This window comes from Gastrolobium bilobum, unplaced genomic scaffold, assembly GCF_033153095.1.
Source record: "Gastrolobium bilobum isolate Gb01-03AN ecotype WA unplaced genomic scaffold, APGP_CSIRO_Gbil_v1 utg8041, whole genome shotgun sequence".
NCBI classification, from domain to species: Eukaryota; Viridiplantae; Streptophyta; class Magnoliopsida; order Fabales; family Fabaceae; genus Gastrolobium; species Gastrolobium bilobum.
In genome coordinates this window covers 36250-51297 of record NW_026897652.1, presented here as the reverse complement: position 1 = coordinate 51297, position 15048 = coordinate 36250, and the positions used below count along the sequence as shown (strand labels likewise).

The 15048-nt window shown below is 35.3% G+C and overlaps 2 protein-coding genes across 2 annotated transcripts; one reads left to right on the top strand and one right to left on the bottom strand.

The window, feature by feature from the left end:
• The first annotated feature begins 1050 nt into the window (after positions 1-1050).
• LOC133309002 (uncharacterized) lies at positions 1051-9540 on the top strand. Its single transcript, XM_061509741.1, has 15 exons — positions 1051-1185; positions 1464-2018; positions 2444-2756; positions 3307-3453; positions 3547-3635; positions 3728-3820; positions 4404-4530; positions 4673-4737; positions 4839-5013; positions 5661-5855; positions 5983-6030; positions 6323-6469; positions 6556-6638; positions 7800-7915; positions 9168-9540. Exons 2-15 carry the CDS (start codon positions 1492-1494, stop codon positions 9248-9250), a joined length of 2208 nt encoding a protein of 735 aa, XP_061365725.1. The 5' UTR covers positions 1051-1185; positions 1464-1491; the 3' UTR covers positions 9251-9540.
• A 1923-nt stretch (positions 9541-11463) lies between these two features.
• Positions 11464-13736, bottom strand: LOC133309001 (flavonol 7-O-beta-glucosyltransferase UGT74F1-like). The gene is made up of 2 exons (XM_061509740.1): positions 12915-13736; positions 11464-12457 (listed from the first exon to the last, which is right to left on the bottom strand). The coding sequence occupies exons 1-2, from the start codon at positions 13572-13574 to the stop codon at positions 11729-11731; spliced, it is 1389 nt and encodes a 462-aa protein (XP_061365724.1). The 5' UTR covers positions 13575-13736; the 3' UTR covers positions 11464-11728.
• Between the last annotated feature and the right edge of the window lie 1312 nt (positions 13737-15048).

Genomic DNA, 15048 nt, shown 5'->3' with positions numbered 1-15048 from the left:
ACAAAAATCATGGTGTTTTTGTTATTTTAATTTATTTCAGGATTATAATAGTCTTTATATTTATAATTTTTTAAGATTTCAATACCAACGACGTCGTTTTGGGAATAAATGCAGATAACTTATCTGCATTAACTGCAGAAATATTTTTTCCACATATATATAAATATATAAGATCCATATTTTTTTCTTTTTTTTTTTCACATAACCCTGTACATTTTTATGTATGTATTATCTTCTAGAACGAGTTACTACCTCTTTTTCTTACTACCTCTTATAACCAAATTTTAATCTTTATTTTTCATCAATCTAACGGTTATAATTTATTAGAAATTAATAAATATGATCTAATAAATTATAACCGTTAGATTCATAGAAATCAATGATTAAAATTTGATAATAAAAAAAGAGATAATAAGTATAACCTCTCTTAAAATATTAATAAATTTTTTTTATAAACAATCACACAACTTGAGCAATAAGTAAGGGATTATGGAGGGACAATGGTCAAAGTGCCACTCTTGCAAAAAAAAAAACACCAAAATGCCACGCCAATAGTAAATTTTGCCAAAATGTCACGTGGCATATTTCGCTACACTGTGTAGCGAAATATGTGTGTAAATAATTCGCTACACGGTATAGCGAAATATGCCGCGTCAGAATGCACAAAACAAAAAATGCCACGTGTCAGACAGGGAGAATTTCGCTACACTAAATTCTCCCTGTTTGACACGTGGCATTTTTGGTTCTGACGTGACATATTTTGCTACACCGTGTAACGAATTATTTGCACACATATTTCGCTACACAGTGTAATGAAATATGCACGTGGCATTTTGACAAAATTTATTGTTAACGTGGCATTTTACTATTTTTTTTTTTTTTGCAACATTGGCCACTCTTCCGGATGATGGACCTACTCAAAATATAATAATCAATATATAGAGTACAAAATGTACACGTAATAAAAGCATAATAAGATATGCTGTTTTATTTTTACTACGACGAAGTCATAAAGAAAACCCCAATCTCTCCGCACTCCGCAGCATAACAATAACAAAACACCTTAAACCTCTTCACCTCTTCTTGTCTGTGTGTTCTGGTGGCGCCTTCTTTACACCCTAACTCTTTTCACTCGCACTCTCTTCCTTCTTTCTCTCTGCCAAATCTTCGTCTTCTACGCTGATCGTAAGCTCAATCATCATCTCAATTACCACACCACACTCTTTTCTTTTCTTCTCTTCCCTTTCTCATTTTCATTCATTTCCAAACTACTAACTGAAATTTCCAACAAACTATGCAATTCTCTCATTTTCTGTTATTATATGTAATATATAATTCTTAATTCATTTATCTCTCATCTCATTTTTTAATTTTTTAATCGTGATTGATACTTTCGTTCTAGTTAGCTAGTTAGTTCCCTGTAGAAGCTTTAACTTAGATGTGCTTTTTTGTGTTTTTCTCAGAACTCAGAAGAGAGGTTAGCTTGAGACAATGGCATCGAGAACGATTTTGAGGAAGAGGAGTAGTTTTGTTCATCAATCCGTGAATGGTTCAACTTGTCACTCTCTGGAACGCGCTATTGCTACAACATCTCCTCCATCTAAGCATTTCAACACCGATGATGGAAAATCACTGTGCAAAGGGGAATTGTTCAATCTTTCTGGATTGGGAATATATATTCCAAGATTCACGAGATCGGCGGGTTCACTTAATGGTTTTTCCGGATTGAATGAACCGTTAGGTGTGAGGTGGTTGATGTCGCAGTCTGCTGCTGCGGCTGCTAAGCAGCCGGAGCAAGACAACGAAGGGAATGATGATAATCTGGTTGCTAAGAAGAGGAGAGAAGCTTCTCCGGAGGAGTGCGATCAAGCCGTTGAAGGATTGACCACTGCCAAAGCTAAAGCCAAGGCAAAGCGATCTCAAGAATCTCATAAAGTGGTGCAAACCGTTTTGCAGCGTGTGTGGGCTGTGTTTTTGGGGATTGGTCCTGCCTTGAGAGCTGTGGCATCCATGAGTAGGTTGGGCTCCTTCCTTGATAAGCATTACTTGGTTTTAAATTGCAGTTAGGGTTGTGTTGTGATTATAGAAATTGTTGACAATTGCCGGAAAATACGGCTGACGTGGCCGCATTTGTGTGGACTTCCAAAACTGGAATATTGCAACTGTAATTGATGTTATGGATTGCAATTTAAATCCATTTAGGGAAGGGGAACCTTGACTCGCAATGGTTGGTGATGTCGCCACGCCACGTGGTCCTAAGGTCATATTTTAGATTCATATATAATCAGCTTCTTGCAAATGTAAGATAAGGCTGCTTACTATAGACCTACGTAATTGGTCTGACTTGAACGCTGCGCATAGCGGGGGCTTTATAGCACTGAGCTGCTCTATTATTTATTAGTACTTGACAATTTGACTTTTGGTTTGCCAATCCTTACTGCAGGGAGGACTGGGCCAAAAAACTTGTTCACTGGAAAGGGGAAATCATATCGACGTTGCAGCATTACTGGTTGGGATTTAAGCTGCTGTGGGCTGATGTGAGAATCAGTTCCAGGTTGTTGTTGAAGCTTGCTGGTGGGAAGAGTCTATCTAGAAGGGAGAGACAGCAACTGACGCGGACTACTGCCGATATCTTTAGGCTAGTTCCTTTCGCAGTTTTCATTATTGTTCCCTTTATGGAATTCCTCCTGCCAGTGTTTCTAAAGTTATTCCCCAACATGTTGCCATCAACATTTCAAGACAAGATGAAAGAACAGGTAATCACTAAGATTGTTTTTGCTCTTTGTTTGTTTTCTTCACACATTATGTTAGCTCATTATAATCTGCACATAAATATTTATGCATTAGTGATGATTGTTTTCTCATCTCTTGTTGAAAGTGTCCTACCGATTAAAACCTTTTGTTCCATTCCATCTTTTACCAAGGGAAAGTGAAATACTATATGTAAGTCACTGCAAGGTCTGTTGAAGGCGCTATGTAAAGGACAGCTCTCAATGATCAATATCAATACAATATCCATTTTTCACTAATCTGCATCACCGGTTACAAATTGTACATGAGCTCATGCTAATAAATGTTCTATGTTTTATGGAAGCCACTGGTAGTGAATAGTACTGACCCTGATTGGAAACTATTTTCGTTAATGTAACATCATTCAACAGTATTGGTATTAACCAGAGTATATATATAAAAAAAAAATTAATGTCTGTGTATTTGGAGTGTGCATTATGTTTTATTCAGTTGTTATGAATGTGTGGGACTGGATTTCCCTTTGTTGATTGGTTGACTCAGTTGCTCAATGTGTAGGAAGCATTGAAAAGGAGACTCAAGGCAAGAATAGAGTATGCAAGATTCCTCCAGGATACAGTCAAAGAAATGGCAAAAGAAGTTCAAAACTCCCGTAGTGGAGAACTGAAGAAAACAGCTGAAGATCTTGATGAATTTTTAAACATGGTTAAAATTCAGTTTAAAGAATTGTTTATCACTCTTTCTTCCCAGATGTTTTTTCCTTAATTTGTCATTTTGTCCTTCAATATCTTTCTGCAGATTAGAAGAGGTTCACGTGTCTCTAATGAGGAAATTTTGGGCTTTGCTAAGTTGTTTAACGATGAACTTACTCTAGATAATATAAGCAGGTTGGTCTCTAAACTCTGTTTGACATCCGTTTGCCCATTTTTCGAGTTGTGAGGAGATATCATGACTTCTATTGTGTCTTTGCTGCTCTCAGGCCACGATTAGTCAATATGTGCAAGTATATGGGAATCAGCCCTTTCGGCACTGATGCATACTTGCGTTATATGCTACGAAAACGTTTACAGAGGTAAGATGCATTCTGTCATACTAGTTGTGATAACCTTTTTCGTTTCTAATTTTAATACAATTTAGAAAATTATAAAAAATTATATTTTCTCTAATAAGACACCTTGCTATCAGAAAAGATTTAATATGATTGGCCTTCCCTTACTATGTTATCCGGGGGGGGGGGGGGAGATAAGATAACAAATAATCCTATGTAAATTGTACAATTCAATAAATGCAAGATTGAACACTTTACAAGTCATCTTTAAAAGCTTTGGACTTGGGACAAAAAAGGATTGAACTCCACAAGACCACAACTATGGCCCTGAAAGATTTGGTACGAGTCTAGGGTTTATCAATGTAATCCCTTTTCCATCTTAATTTCTCCTTAATATGTTTAATAATAGGAGAATATTACTTCAAACTGCTCTTGTATGCTACAACATTCGATATCAGGTGTTATAACTGTGATTAGCATTGGAAGTGACAAAAACTCAACAAAATAGTTTACTTTTTCACCTTTTGAGATGCTATAATTACATTACCATTTAACTTGATGAACCTCATAATTGTGTATTACATACAACATTTCCCCTTTTTGTTAGGATTAAGGAAGATGATAAATTGATTCAATCAGAAGGTGTGGATTCTCTTTCAGAAGCTGAACTTCGGGAAGATTGTAGGGAGCGAGGCATGCTTGGGTTGCTTTCTGTTGAAGAAATGCGCCAACAGGTTTTGTGTTGGGAACAATTCATGATTATTTATGTTCTATTGGAGTACTGAATCTTGATGCTGATATTGCAATCTCAGTTATCTGAATATCCAATGTTACTTTGGTATTTCTATTCTAAAATTTGTTAACCTGCCTGTACAGCTTCGAGATTGGTTGGACTTATCTCTGAATCACTCCGTGCCATCATCTCTTTTGATACTTTCAAGGTAATTTTAGCAAGGCCTCCTTGCAGGCTCCAAAGAATAAAAAAGTAAAGAAAGAACCCACAGGATATGCATTTTGAAATCTTGCTTGATACCCTTTATAGGGCATTTACTGTGTCTGGGAGGATGAAGCCAGAAGAAGCTGTACAGGCTACAATTTCTTCTCTCCCTGATGAGGTTGTAGATACTGTTGGTGTTACGTCTTTACCCTCGGAGGATTCTCTCTCAGAGAGGAGGAGGAAATTGGAGTTCCTTGAAATGCAGGAAGAACTTATTAAGGTATGATACGGAATAGTATTGCTCTTAATACTTGTCTTATTAAAATGTCTCTTTGTTGCTTTAGGATGAAAAGGTTTTTCTGTTGGATCAGTATCTGATTGTTAGGTATAAAACCATTCATGTGCTTTCACCTAGTTGGTTCATGAGATGATATTAAAGTCTTTATGACCATATAGTCTAGAGTTTAATCCTTGTGTCCCATTCGTCTAAATGAACAATTGAATTTTAGTACAAGGTAGGCGGATCTGTTTACTATCACATTTGAAGCCCAAAGTGCTTTTACTTGTAGGGGCGTATTATATATAAAACTATCTATGTGCTTTCATCCAATAGCTTAAGTTTTTGGTATAATTGATTCATAATACTGATATTTGCTTTGCTTCATATGACAAGAATCTACATAAAATTACTAAATGATCAATAAAAAAAATCATTCCAATATTTTGTTTGACAGATTCCAATCGGAGTCTAGTTAGAAAGGTTAAAGAATAAAGTATTGGGGGTTGATATGCATAGTTCACCATAGAAATGTCATTTCTAGGTTTAAAGATTTAGAATTGATGAAAATTTAGTAACTATCTTTTGAATCAAGATTCCATGGTTCCAAAAACTGTGATAAATAATATAGTAATATGAATAAAATGCAGGAGGAGGAAGGGAGACAGGAGGTGGAGCAAGCAAGAGTGGATATTAATTCTAGTCAAGACGATGATAAGGCTCTGAAAGAGATGAATATTTCAACGGCAAAAGAAGCCCATCAACTTGCTAGAGCCAGAACATTGGAAAACCAAGAGCAGCTGTGTGAAATTAGTCGTGCATTAGCTGTTTTAGCTTCTGCGTCGGTGAGAATTTGATGTTTAAAGATTTCACTTACTACAATTTGGTGAATTGCTTTTGATTTTGTATGATCCTTACTAAGTAACATGTAAGCAGTTTAATGCGTACTTACGTCTTTTACTCTGATGGCAGTCTGTAAGTACAGAGCGTGAAGATTTTCTGAGGCTGGTTAACAAAGAGGTATTTTGGAACTTTTAGTTTTCATCATTTGCTTTTCCAACTTCTATTTATTGCCTTTAATAATTATATATTTTTGGGAATGATAAAGATTCCATGTGCTTTTGAACTGGTACTCCTAAATCAGCTAATGTTTTTCTGAGTTATGTTACTGGGTGCATTTAAAATTTCTTAGTTAAGAATTATTTTATTTGATTTTTAAAGTTGGCTAACAAATTTTATTTGAAATTATATATATATATATATATATAACCCATATGCCATCCTCATCTTCGGTTGTTTTTTATGTCTCCAGATAGAACTTTATAACAGCATGGTAGAGAAAGAGGGTTCAAATGGTGAAAAAGATGCCTTTAAGGCATATAAAGCTGCCCGAGAGGAGCATGAGCACGATACTGAGTCTGGTGAAGGGGATGAGGTGTCTTCAGCACTCATAGAGAGAGTAAGCCCCATATTTTATCTAGTCTTAGAGAAAGCTAGAAACTAATTTTCCACTTCTAAATTTGTAATTTTTTGAAATTCCATTAGGTTGATGCTATGCTCCAAAATCTTGAGAAGGAAATAGATGATGTGGATGCCAAAATTGGTGACCGTTGGAGACTGCTGGATAGGTTTGCACTTGCTCTGCAACATTGACCTTTGATTTTTTTTATTTTTTTCTTGGGGATCACAAAGGAGGTCTATGAGCTGGTGTAGGGAGGGAGAGGTATGCTAAGTTTAGGCAAAGCAACCTGGCTGTGATGGATCCTATGATCAAGCAGTCCCTGAAGGGACTTGGTTTCATTTGAGCTAAGGCGCTTTGACATTGCGCTTTTTATTGGTCATGCTTTTGTCCTTACCGTATCATATCTCCTTACTGTGAATTATGTGTTTTCATACTACACTTGCATAAATTAAGTGAAAGTTGAACTATGAGTGTCACTGCATGCTTGAATATACTACTTAAGTTTCTAAATGAGTCATTTGATTTAGTTTTTCTTTTTTAGTATTTTCTATTAATGGTTTGAGGTCACAGAGTGTTCTCTTTCGCAATTGATGTTCTTACTAGAGAAGTAGAGGGATGGATAGATTAAGGGACAGAAAGTGATTGCTGTTGGATTGAGATTTGGGGCAAGATGTTATAATTGTGTAAGACAAGGGACCTTTCTTTGGTCAGAATCTGAATTTTTAGTAAAAATGGGCATTTTATTGCATGTACTAGCTCAGTAAAATCAGCATAGAAAGAATTCAGTGACTTACCACCAAAGATACCATGTTTATCTCTTTCTCGTGCTTCTTTTTATCTACATAACCACCAAGTGGGGCTGTTTCCATTAAGGCTTTCCACAATGATTGCGATATGTCACAGTTGGCACTACTTTGTTGTGCTTTATTATCTAAAGGATTTGTATTCTGTGACAACTTAAGTTCGCTAATACAAGGAAAATTGAAAAAGAGGGGAAGATATTTTCATTCCATTTTGATTGCGATTATAAGGTGCTGGCATTTGAATGGCAGACGGATAATAGTTTTCAAACATATTTTCTAAGTTGCAACGCATACTGATCAACTCCAAATGGGAAGAATTCGTTTCTACATCTTTTTGTTAAAACTAGTTGGGATGTCAACGTGTGATTATTAATTTCACATGATAAATTTGACAGGTCTTGTTGAAGCCTTTTGAATGATTTCTTCTATTTTGCCACTTATACTAGTCTTTTATTTTACTGGGACAATGTATGTTTGCAATGACTTACTGTTCAAAACTTGAAGAGTTTTTTGGGCTTTTGCAGAGATTATGATGGGAAAGTAACTCCTGAGGAGGTAGCATCTGCTGCAATGTACTTAAAGGATACATTGGGCAAGGAGGGTATCCAAGAACTCATCAGCAATCTTTCCAAAGATAGAGGTCTGTCGGTTTTCTCTCACACAAATCTTGTATTTTTGAATTCTTATTAATTCTAGATTATTTTTAGTCTATAACAGCCTCTTTGAAAATATGTAAGGGTAAGACTGGTACAAGAATTGCTCTCTCCTCTATCCTCCCTAGTTGGGATTTAATGGAGAGTGGTTTTTTTTAAGGCATTTAAAAAAGGGTTTGTTCTCCATTCAAATAAAATGGAATTTCACCTGTAGAATAATAGGTGCTGAAGAGTACCTCAGACAGATGAACCAAAAGTGTTCCTCTATGAGTTTTAGAAGGGTGGTTATGCCATTAAAGTATTATTTTCAGTGGGTTACTAAAATCATTAAAAAAATAATTTTAAAATGACTGCTTTTGAGAGTTTACTAGAACAGTATTTTAACACTCATTTTTTTCTGTCGCTTGTGTTGACATTTTATTTTTTTACTCCATGTCCTTTGTGAGTTGCAAGTCGTTCTGTGTTCATGAGGAAGTTGAACTGAGAAATCAACCTGATGGCACCAGAAACTTGTATTAGATGAAATTAAACGAAATGAGTTTTTGGAGATATCTTCTCCTTGAGTACAGCTAAATCCAACGTCTACTACAACCAAACTCTAATACATATATACTACTATACACTCATTAAAAAAGGCAGAAAACAGAATGGAAACAATTATGAATTGAGGCACAGCACACTACTCCTTTGCTCCCTCCTCCACAAGAAGGCAATCTTCTCAGAGAGTTCCCTTTCCCTTTGCATAATTCTGTTCATGCCCCCACTGCTTTTTCCCTCCTCGCCTTTAACCAATTCCCCCACTCCTTTCCACACCCACATCCTCCTCACCATTCACAGAATGCCACCTGTCCACACCTCTTAACAAACTTCACTTCCTCTATTCCAGCCGTCTCATTTCTGTTAACACTATTCCCCTCTGCCTGTTAGTGTATTGGCCTGATTGTTGAGCTGATTTACTTGGGCCTTTTTCCTTATCTTCTTACGTTTGTATACCTTCATTTGTCCATCACAACCAAAATGTTTTGGTGTATAAATTCTTATGTTTTGATTTGATGGGACCCTGAAGTCTGACAGGTCCCACCGCCCCCTTTTTTTTCTTCGGGGTGGGGAGAGGGAAGGAGGCATCTTTGGTTGAATAGTCTGGGTGTAATTTTTCTCTGAATGATGTTTAGTGACTGTTAGTCAAAGCTATCTATTTCATGAATGCAATGATGACTGCAGTTACTTTTGTTGATACAGATGGGAAAATACTTGTTGAGGACATTGTTAAATTGGGCGGTTGGAGGGACGATGGTAATGCAGCTGAGGATAGGACCATGTAGAGGGTATGATCCCTAACCTGACCTCCAGAAACATCTTATTTGTTATTCCATGCTATATAAAATATGTCGCGCAAATATATTTATAGGCCATTCGAATCTTAGTCATTGATTTTGTATTCATGTATTAATAAGTAGTTCAAGTGTAGCAGTCAGATGAAAATGAAGTGTGTGCGAGCTCTGTAAATTTTTGACAGCTGATCACGCAAATACACTTACATTTACATATGATACAACATTTAGGGCCTTGTTGGCTATTGGGATGCATCTACTGTACTAAAATTGAAAGTTAATCCCATGAAATATAAGTGAATGATTATATTGACTTTGTGAATGATTATAATTTTAAATCACGACCAACCTCATGGTGAATATCTAAGTTACAAATACAATGCCAAAGCTATTGTAAATTAAACTCGAACATTTCAAGCTGCAAGTCATGTGATGGCTAGTTAATGCCTCTTTGTTTTGGGACCAAATCACGTTTGCGGTGGGAAAACTCAAGTCTCAGAGTAGTTAGTTTGTTATATTTACATTTTGAGTTTTCAAAATTAATTTTGTAGCAACTAAAATTGATTTTAAGATAAATACAAGTTTTTACCTTTTCCCTTGAGTAGAATTAGTTTTAGACGTGATATTGACAAAAAATTTAAAACATTTTTTTTTCTTATTTCAAAAGTGATTTTATTTTATAATCCAAATATAAATTAATTTGTATAACATCAATTCTTTTTAACATTAATTCTTTCAACATTAATTTTACCAGAATTTAAAACAAGCCACGTTGACATGTTAGGCAATAGTTACAAAGTGATAGGACTACTGAATTTCTCAACAAGGATTGGCGGGTTAGCCTCTTGAAAGTTTCCCGAGAAAGCAATGGCTGTGCTGACATCTGTGCTAAATTGGGCTTTCAGAGTAGAGATGAGAGGTTGTGCATTCTCCTCAGCCGGTGTTGAGTCTGGTTCAGCATGACTATTCCTATTCCGGATTGTTGCAATCTTCTAACAACTCGTGGCGCTGTACTAAGTTTTTATGCTTTTTGTGTTTTGGGCTTAAAGCTCTCCTTGTATACCGAAAGGAAAAAAAAAAAAAAAAAAAAAAACTGAAATGTGATGGGACAATAGTTAAGAGTTAAGACCAAAGTTTATATCTTTGGCTTCTACGTAGACAAAGAGTGAGGATATTTTAACTACTAAAAATTCTTACTATTAACTTACTACCTATCAAATTACCATTGGATCAAAGAGAGAGATTATTAAAAAGTTTTTGAAGAGAGAGAAAATGTTAATCTAATGATGATTAGATAGGTAGTAAATTGGTAGTGAGAATATCTCTTCTCGTAGACAAACACACATAGCATTTCGTGGTCGATGTGAAAGCAAATTTTTTATTTTTGTTTTAACGTGGGTAATAGATAGAACTTGGGATTGTTGAATGTCTATTAGTCACGCGCACGCCTATTTATCTCCGATGGGAGACTTGATACCCTATTTTTGAAGGGCCACATAGCAGACTACCCAAATCAGTTCTGCCAATGAACCCTGACCCGGGGAAAAAATTTCAGAGATCCCTGGCACATGAATCAATCAGTGGGCCCAGCCAATAAGAATGTGACACCGACTGAGAGCAGTGTACAGAGAAAAGAGAAAATAAAATAAAATTTACGAGTATCAATTTCTTGAACGAAGGAGCATGTGGACTGGAAGCTCTGAATTTTTCCTCCTGACCCGGTGAAGGAAATACTTAGGACTTAGGAGGAACCATGTTACTTTCTTTTCTTTTTTTGTAATATTAACCGGGGTCCAAAGTTTTAATGGACCTTATTAATTCGGTTTTGGATTTAAGTCTCTCCATCCTCTCCAGAAATTATTATTTGTAGTTAGTGATATCTTCTTCGGTTACAGTCTTATTAAATATATCTTCTTGAGATAGTCTTATTAACTATTTTGTTTTTGTTTTTTCAAATGGATTCAAAAGAAATTCTTGCTTGGCTTGTTAATCACGAATAGAATAAAATTATAATAAAAAATAATTTGGTGTGCAATACTACTCCTTGCAAAGATAAAGGTGAGGGTTAACTATTTGCAACTTTACCTTGGGCCCCTAAGGAACAATCGTCCCACTCCAAAACTTGCCGTCTAGAATTTAAAGATTGAAAGAAAAGAAAATAACTCATTTTAAAAACTTGAGCTTTCTGTTTAAATTATATTGAATTCGGTCTCATACTTTAATCAAGTTCAAATTCAGTCTATCAAATGTGAAGACAACATATCACTAACTGACTCTATGGGTGTAAATACATACATGTATATAATTTAACATACACTATGTGTCTATGCTATCAACTAAATAGATGCACCACTTATTAAAGTAAAATAAAATTCTCATACAATCCAATTTCAAATACTCTCCCTCAGTTGTAATTTATTGAGGGAATCCACAATCAAATATCACTTGTAACCAACAGGGATATTTAGCTTAGGATCTCTTCAGCTTATTTGCAAATTCATTGATGTTGTTGTATGAAGTGCCACCCTCACTTACTGCTTCTATAGCCAATTCCTTCCATTTCATAGCATTCATCCTCATTTCTCTTCCAAGGTCCTTTTCCATTATTTTCCTTATGCAATGCTCAATCTCTTCTCTTGTCACAATTCCATTCTCATTTAACTTAACTCTGATTCCCACCTTCCACACATCCTCAACAAATTTTGCATTGACAGGCTGGTCAGTCCATTGTGGCATTGCAACCATAGGCACCCCCAAGCACAATGCCTCAAGTGTTGAATTCCATCCACAGTGTGTTAGAAAGCAACCAATAGCATGGTTTGATAGCACTTCCAATTGGGGGCTCCAATTCACTATCAAACCCCTTCCACATGCACTCATCTCCTCCACCAACTCTTTTGTCAGCTTTTTTCTCTCTGTATCAGTGATCACCCACAAGAAGTTGAAGCCAATTCCCATTAATCCCATTGCTATTTCTTCCATCTGTTCTGTGCTAAAGGAAACAAGGCTGCCAAATGATGCATAAACAACTGACCCTGCTGGCTTTGGTTTGAGCCAGTCACTACTGGCTGATGATTCTAATTGAAAAAGATGTAAATTATTGTCTGTGTCATTTGGGACTCCCTTGTCCAAGTAAAAGGATGGAACTGTTGGCCCAATCGTCAATGATGGACATAGCTTTGACATGGAATCCACCACCTATATATATATATATATATATATATCATTAATATGGAGGAAAATAATAAGATCATAAATTGTTCAACCAAACTCTATCATAATTCATATTTTTGTATCAAAATTACTTATCTGAATCAGTTACATCACTACTCAACCACATCAATTTGAATCTGTGATTAATATATGATCTATAATTCTACTAAGTGAAGGGAACCCTTGTTGACACTTTGTTATGTAACCAAGAGAGTATAGGGTTCAATTAACATATATCAGTTCCTTGCAATTGTAGGATAAGACTGTCTACTATAGAATGAATATTCCTTAAACCCTACACTCCTATAATTTTTTACGTGGAACTTTTAAATATGCTGGTATACCATTTTTGTCACACATATTGATTGACATAACTATTAATATCAAATGAATCAGAAGAAGTGTGACAAGAAATATAAAGAGAAGGAGGTGACTCAAAAACCTGGTCCTCTAGCTTGTAGAAGGAATTGACAAGAACGAAATCTGCTTTGTCAATGTTAGAAAATTGATTCATGACCAAATCAAAGTAAGCTGGATAGGAGCTAGGCTCATGAACAAAGGAAGGTGTGTCTTTTAGGTCAAGCAAGGGAAGTCCTGGAATAGAGAGTGGTATTGAAGAAATGGGGAGCTTTAAAAGTCCATGATGAACATGATAATATATGTGATTGACAGCACACATTTGAGTGAAAAGAGCAGCTCCTAATAACCCAAATTCTTTGGCCACATCCAATACCCAAACAAGAAAGGGGTCATATACTATGCCATCTATGGGGTGATCAGAAGAGTTGTGTTTTTGGATGAGTTCCCTCAAGTTCTTGGAGCCTATAGCTTCCATGCGAGATAGATAAGCTGCTATGCTTTCAGCTTGAGCAAAGCCACCTTGGTCACAGCCATCTGATATGGCATCAAAATGAATAGAGCATGGTAAGGATGATGATTGGAGATGCATGGTTTTGGAGATAAATTTGGTTATGACAATGGTGGGTTTAACTCCTTTGGTGCTCAAGCGTTTTCCCAATTGGACCATTGGGTTTATGTGTCCTTGGGTTGGGAAAGGGATCATTAACACATGCCTACTCTTTTCACTCTCTCTCTTTTCCATCTCCTCCTCCTCCTCCCTAGTCCTTACAAATATATGTTGACACAAGCTTAAGCTACACAGTGGAGGTAATAAGAAGTAGCTTTACCAGTTCAAATGATTTGAAGGTATTTATTTATATACAATAGAATGTTGAATTATGACACCCTCTAATCATTAGCTCATTAGAGATAAGAATTAAGAAGGGTCATTTTATACGGCACCACTCACACATGAACACTTAGTTTTCTTTTTCTTTTTTTTTTTAAATATTAATCGGTGTGTGTGCCGGTGTCTGAATGAAGTCCTATTCAGTTTCGAATTTAAGTCTCTCTCCTCTTCATTCTCAATAATCAAATCTACTTTCTTTTTACTATTAAGATAGATAAAAGTGTTTATCCTTTTACATGACACAACTTATATCATTTCACTCTCATAAAGAAGTGGGATTTATACTTTTATTTTTTTTGTCAACCTCTCTCCTCCTTTATTTATTTCTTTTTCTCTCTTAAAATGACACAACTTTATATCCTTTAAAATGACACGCGCTTTTTTCATTAACTTATAATCCAACTAAACTAATTTTTTATTTTTTTTTATTTTTGTTTCTATTTTTATTTTAAACTAATTACACATATCCAAACCCTTTATTGAAATTTGTTTGCTTTTAAGTTTTTTTTTTTTTTTTTTTTTGAAAACAATCGGTTCATTGCTTCGCAACTAATCCGATTCGAACACATGCTCTCATACACCAACTGAACTACCACCGTTTAGTTTTAACTCTTTCCTCGTGTCTTCCACACCGCAAAATTACTTGCAGCCACTAATTAGTTGCCAATATACTTTTTTTTTTTTTTGGGACTCTTCCAGCATTCGAACCAGGACCATATGGTGTTGTACAAGCAACAACTACCATATTGACCATGAATACTAGTTGCCACTTGCCAATATACTTTTGACTCAGTCGCAACCAACCAAAGTCTTATCCACACAACAACGGATGGTCCGCGTAACAACTAATGCCATGGCTTTCCATGTTTGGCTATACAAAAGATATATTTTATTTAACTATAAAATTCAGTTAAATAATATTTTAACCAAATCCTTATATTTTAATTTCTTTCTTCTAAAAGTTTGTTTTTATACTTTTCCCTTGTCATATCCATGCAATTGCTTAGTATAACAAACATTTTCAATTGACATTTTTTTTTAAACACATACAATATTTAATTATTTATTTAAATTCGAAAAAATGTTATTGAGAAAACAAAGTTGCACCATTTTCCAAAGTAAAAACTTGTTGCGTGTCAAAAATGTTATAAGCAATGAATGACAGATATATAAATAATTAGTTTAAAGGATGTGTTGTCGTGTCATTTTAAATGAAAGAAAGAGATAAATCGTGGAGAAAAGAGTGGACAAAAAATAAATAAATGTGTGGAATAAATTTTCTTTATGAGAATAAAATGACATAAATTATGTCATTTAAAAGAATAAA

Coding starts and splice junctions, on each gene's coding strand:
- LOC133309002 (XM_061509741.1), top strand. CDS start 1,492: ATGGCATCGAGAACGATTTTGAGGAAGAGGAGTAGTTTTGTTCATCAA. Junction 2,757..3,306: donor AAGACAAGATGAAAGAACAG/GTAATCACTAAG, acceptor CTCAATGTGTAG/GAAGCATTGAAAAGGAGACT. Junction 5,856..5,982: donor CTGTTTTAGCTTCTGCGTCG/GTGAGAATTTGA, acceptor CTCTGATGGCAG/TCTGTAAGTACAGAGCGTGA.
- LOC133309001 (XM_061509740.1), bottom strand. CDS start 13,574: ATGGAAAAGAGAGAGAGTGAAAAGAGTAGGCATGTGTTAATGATCCCT. Junction 12,458..12,914: donor TCTACAAGCTAGAGGACCAG/GTTTTTGAGTCA, acceptor ATATATATATAG/GTGGTGGATTCCATGTCAAA.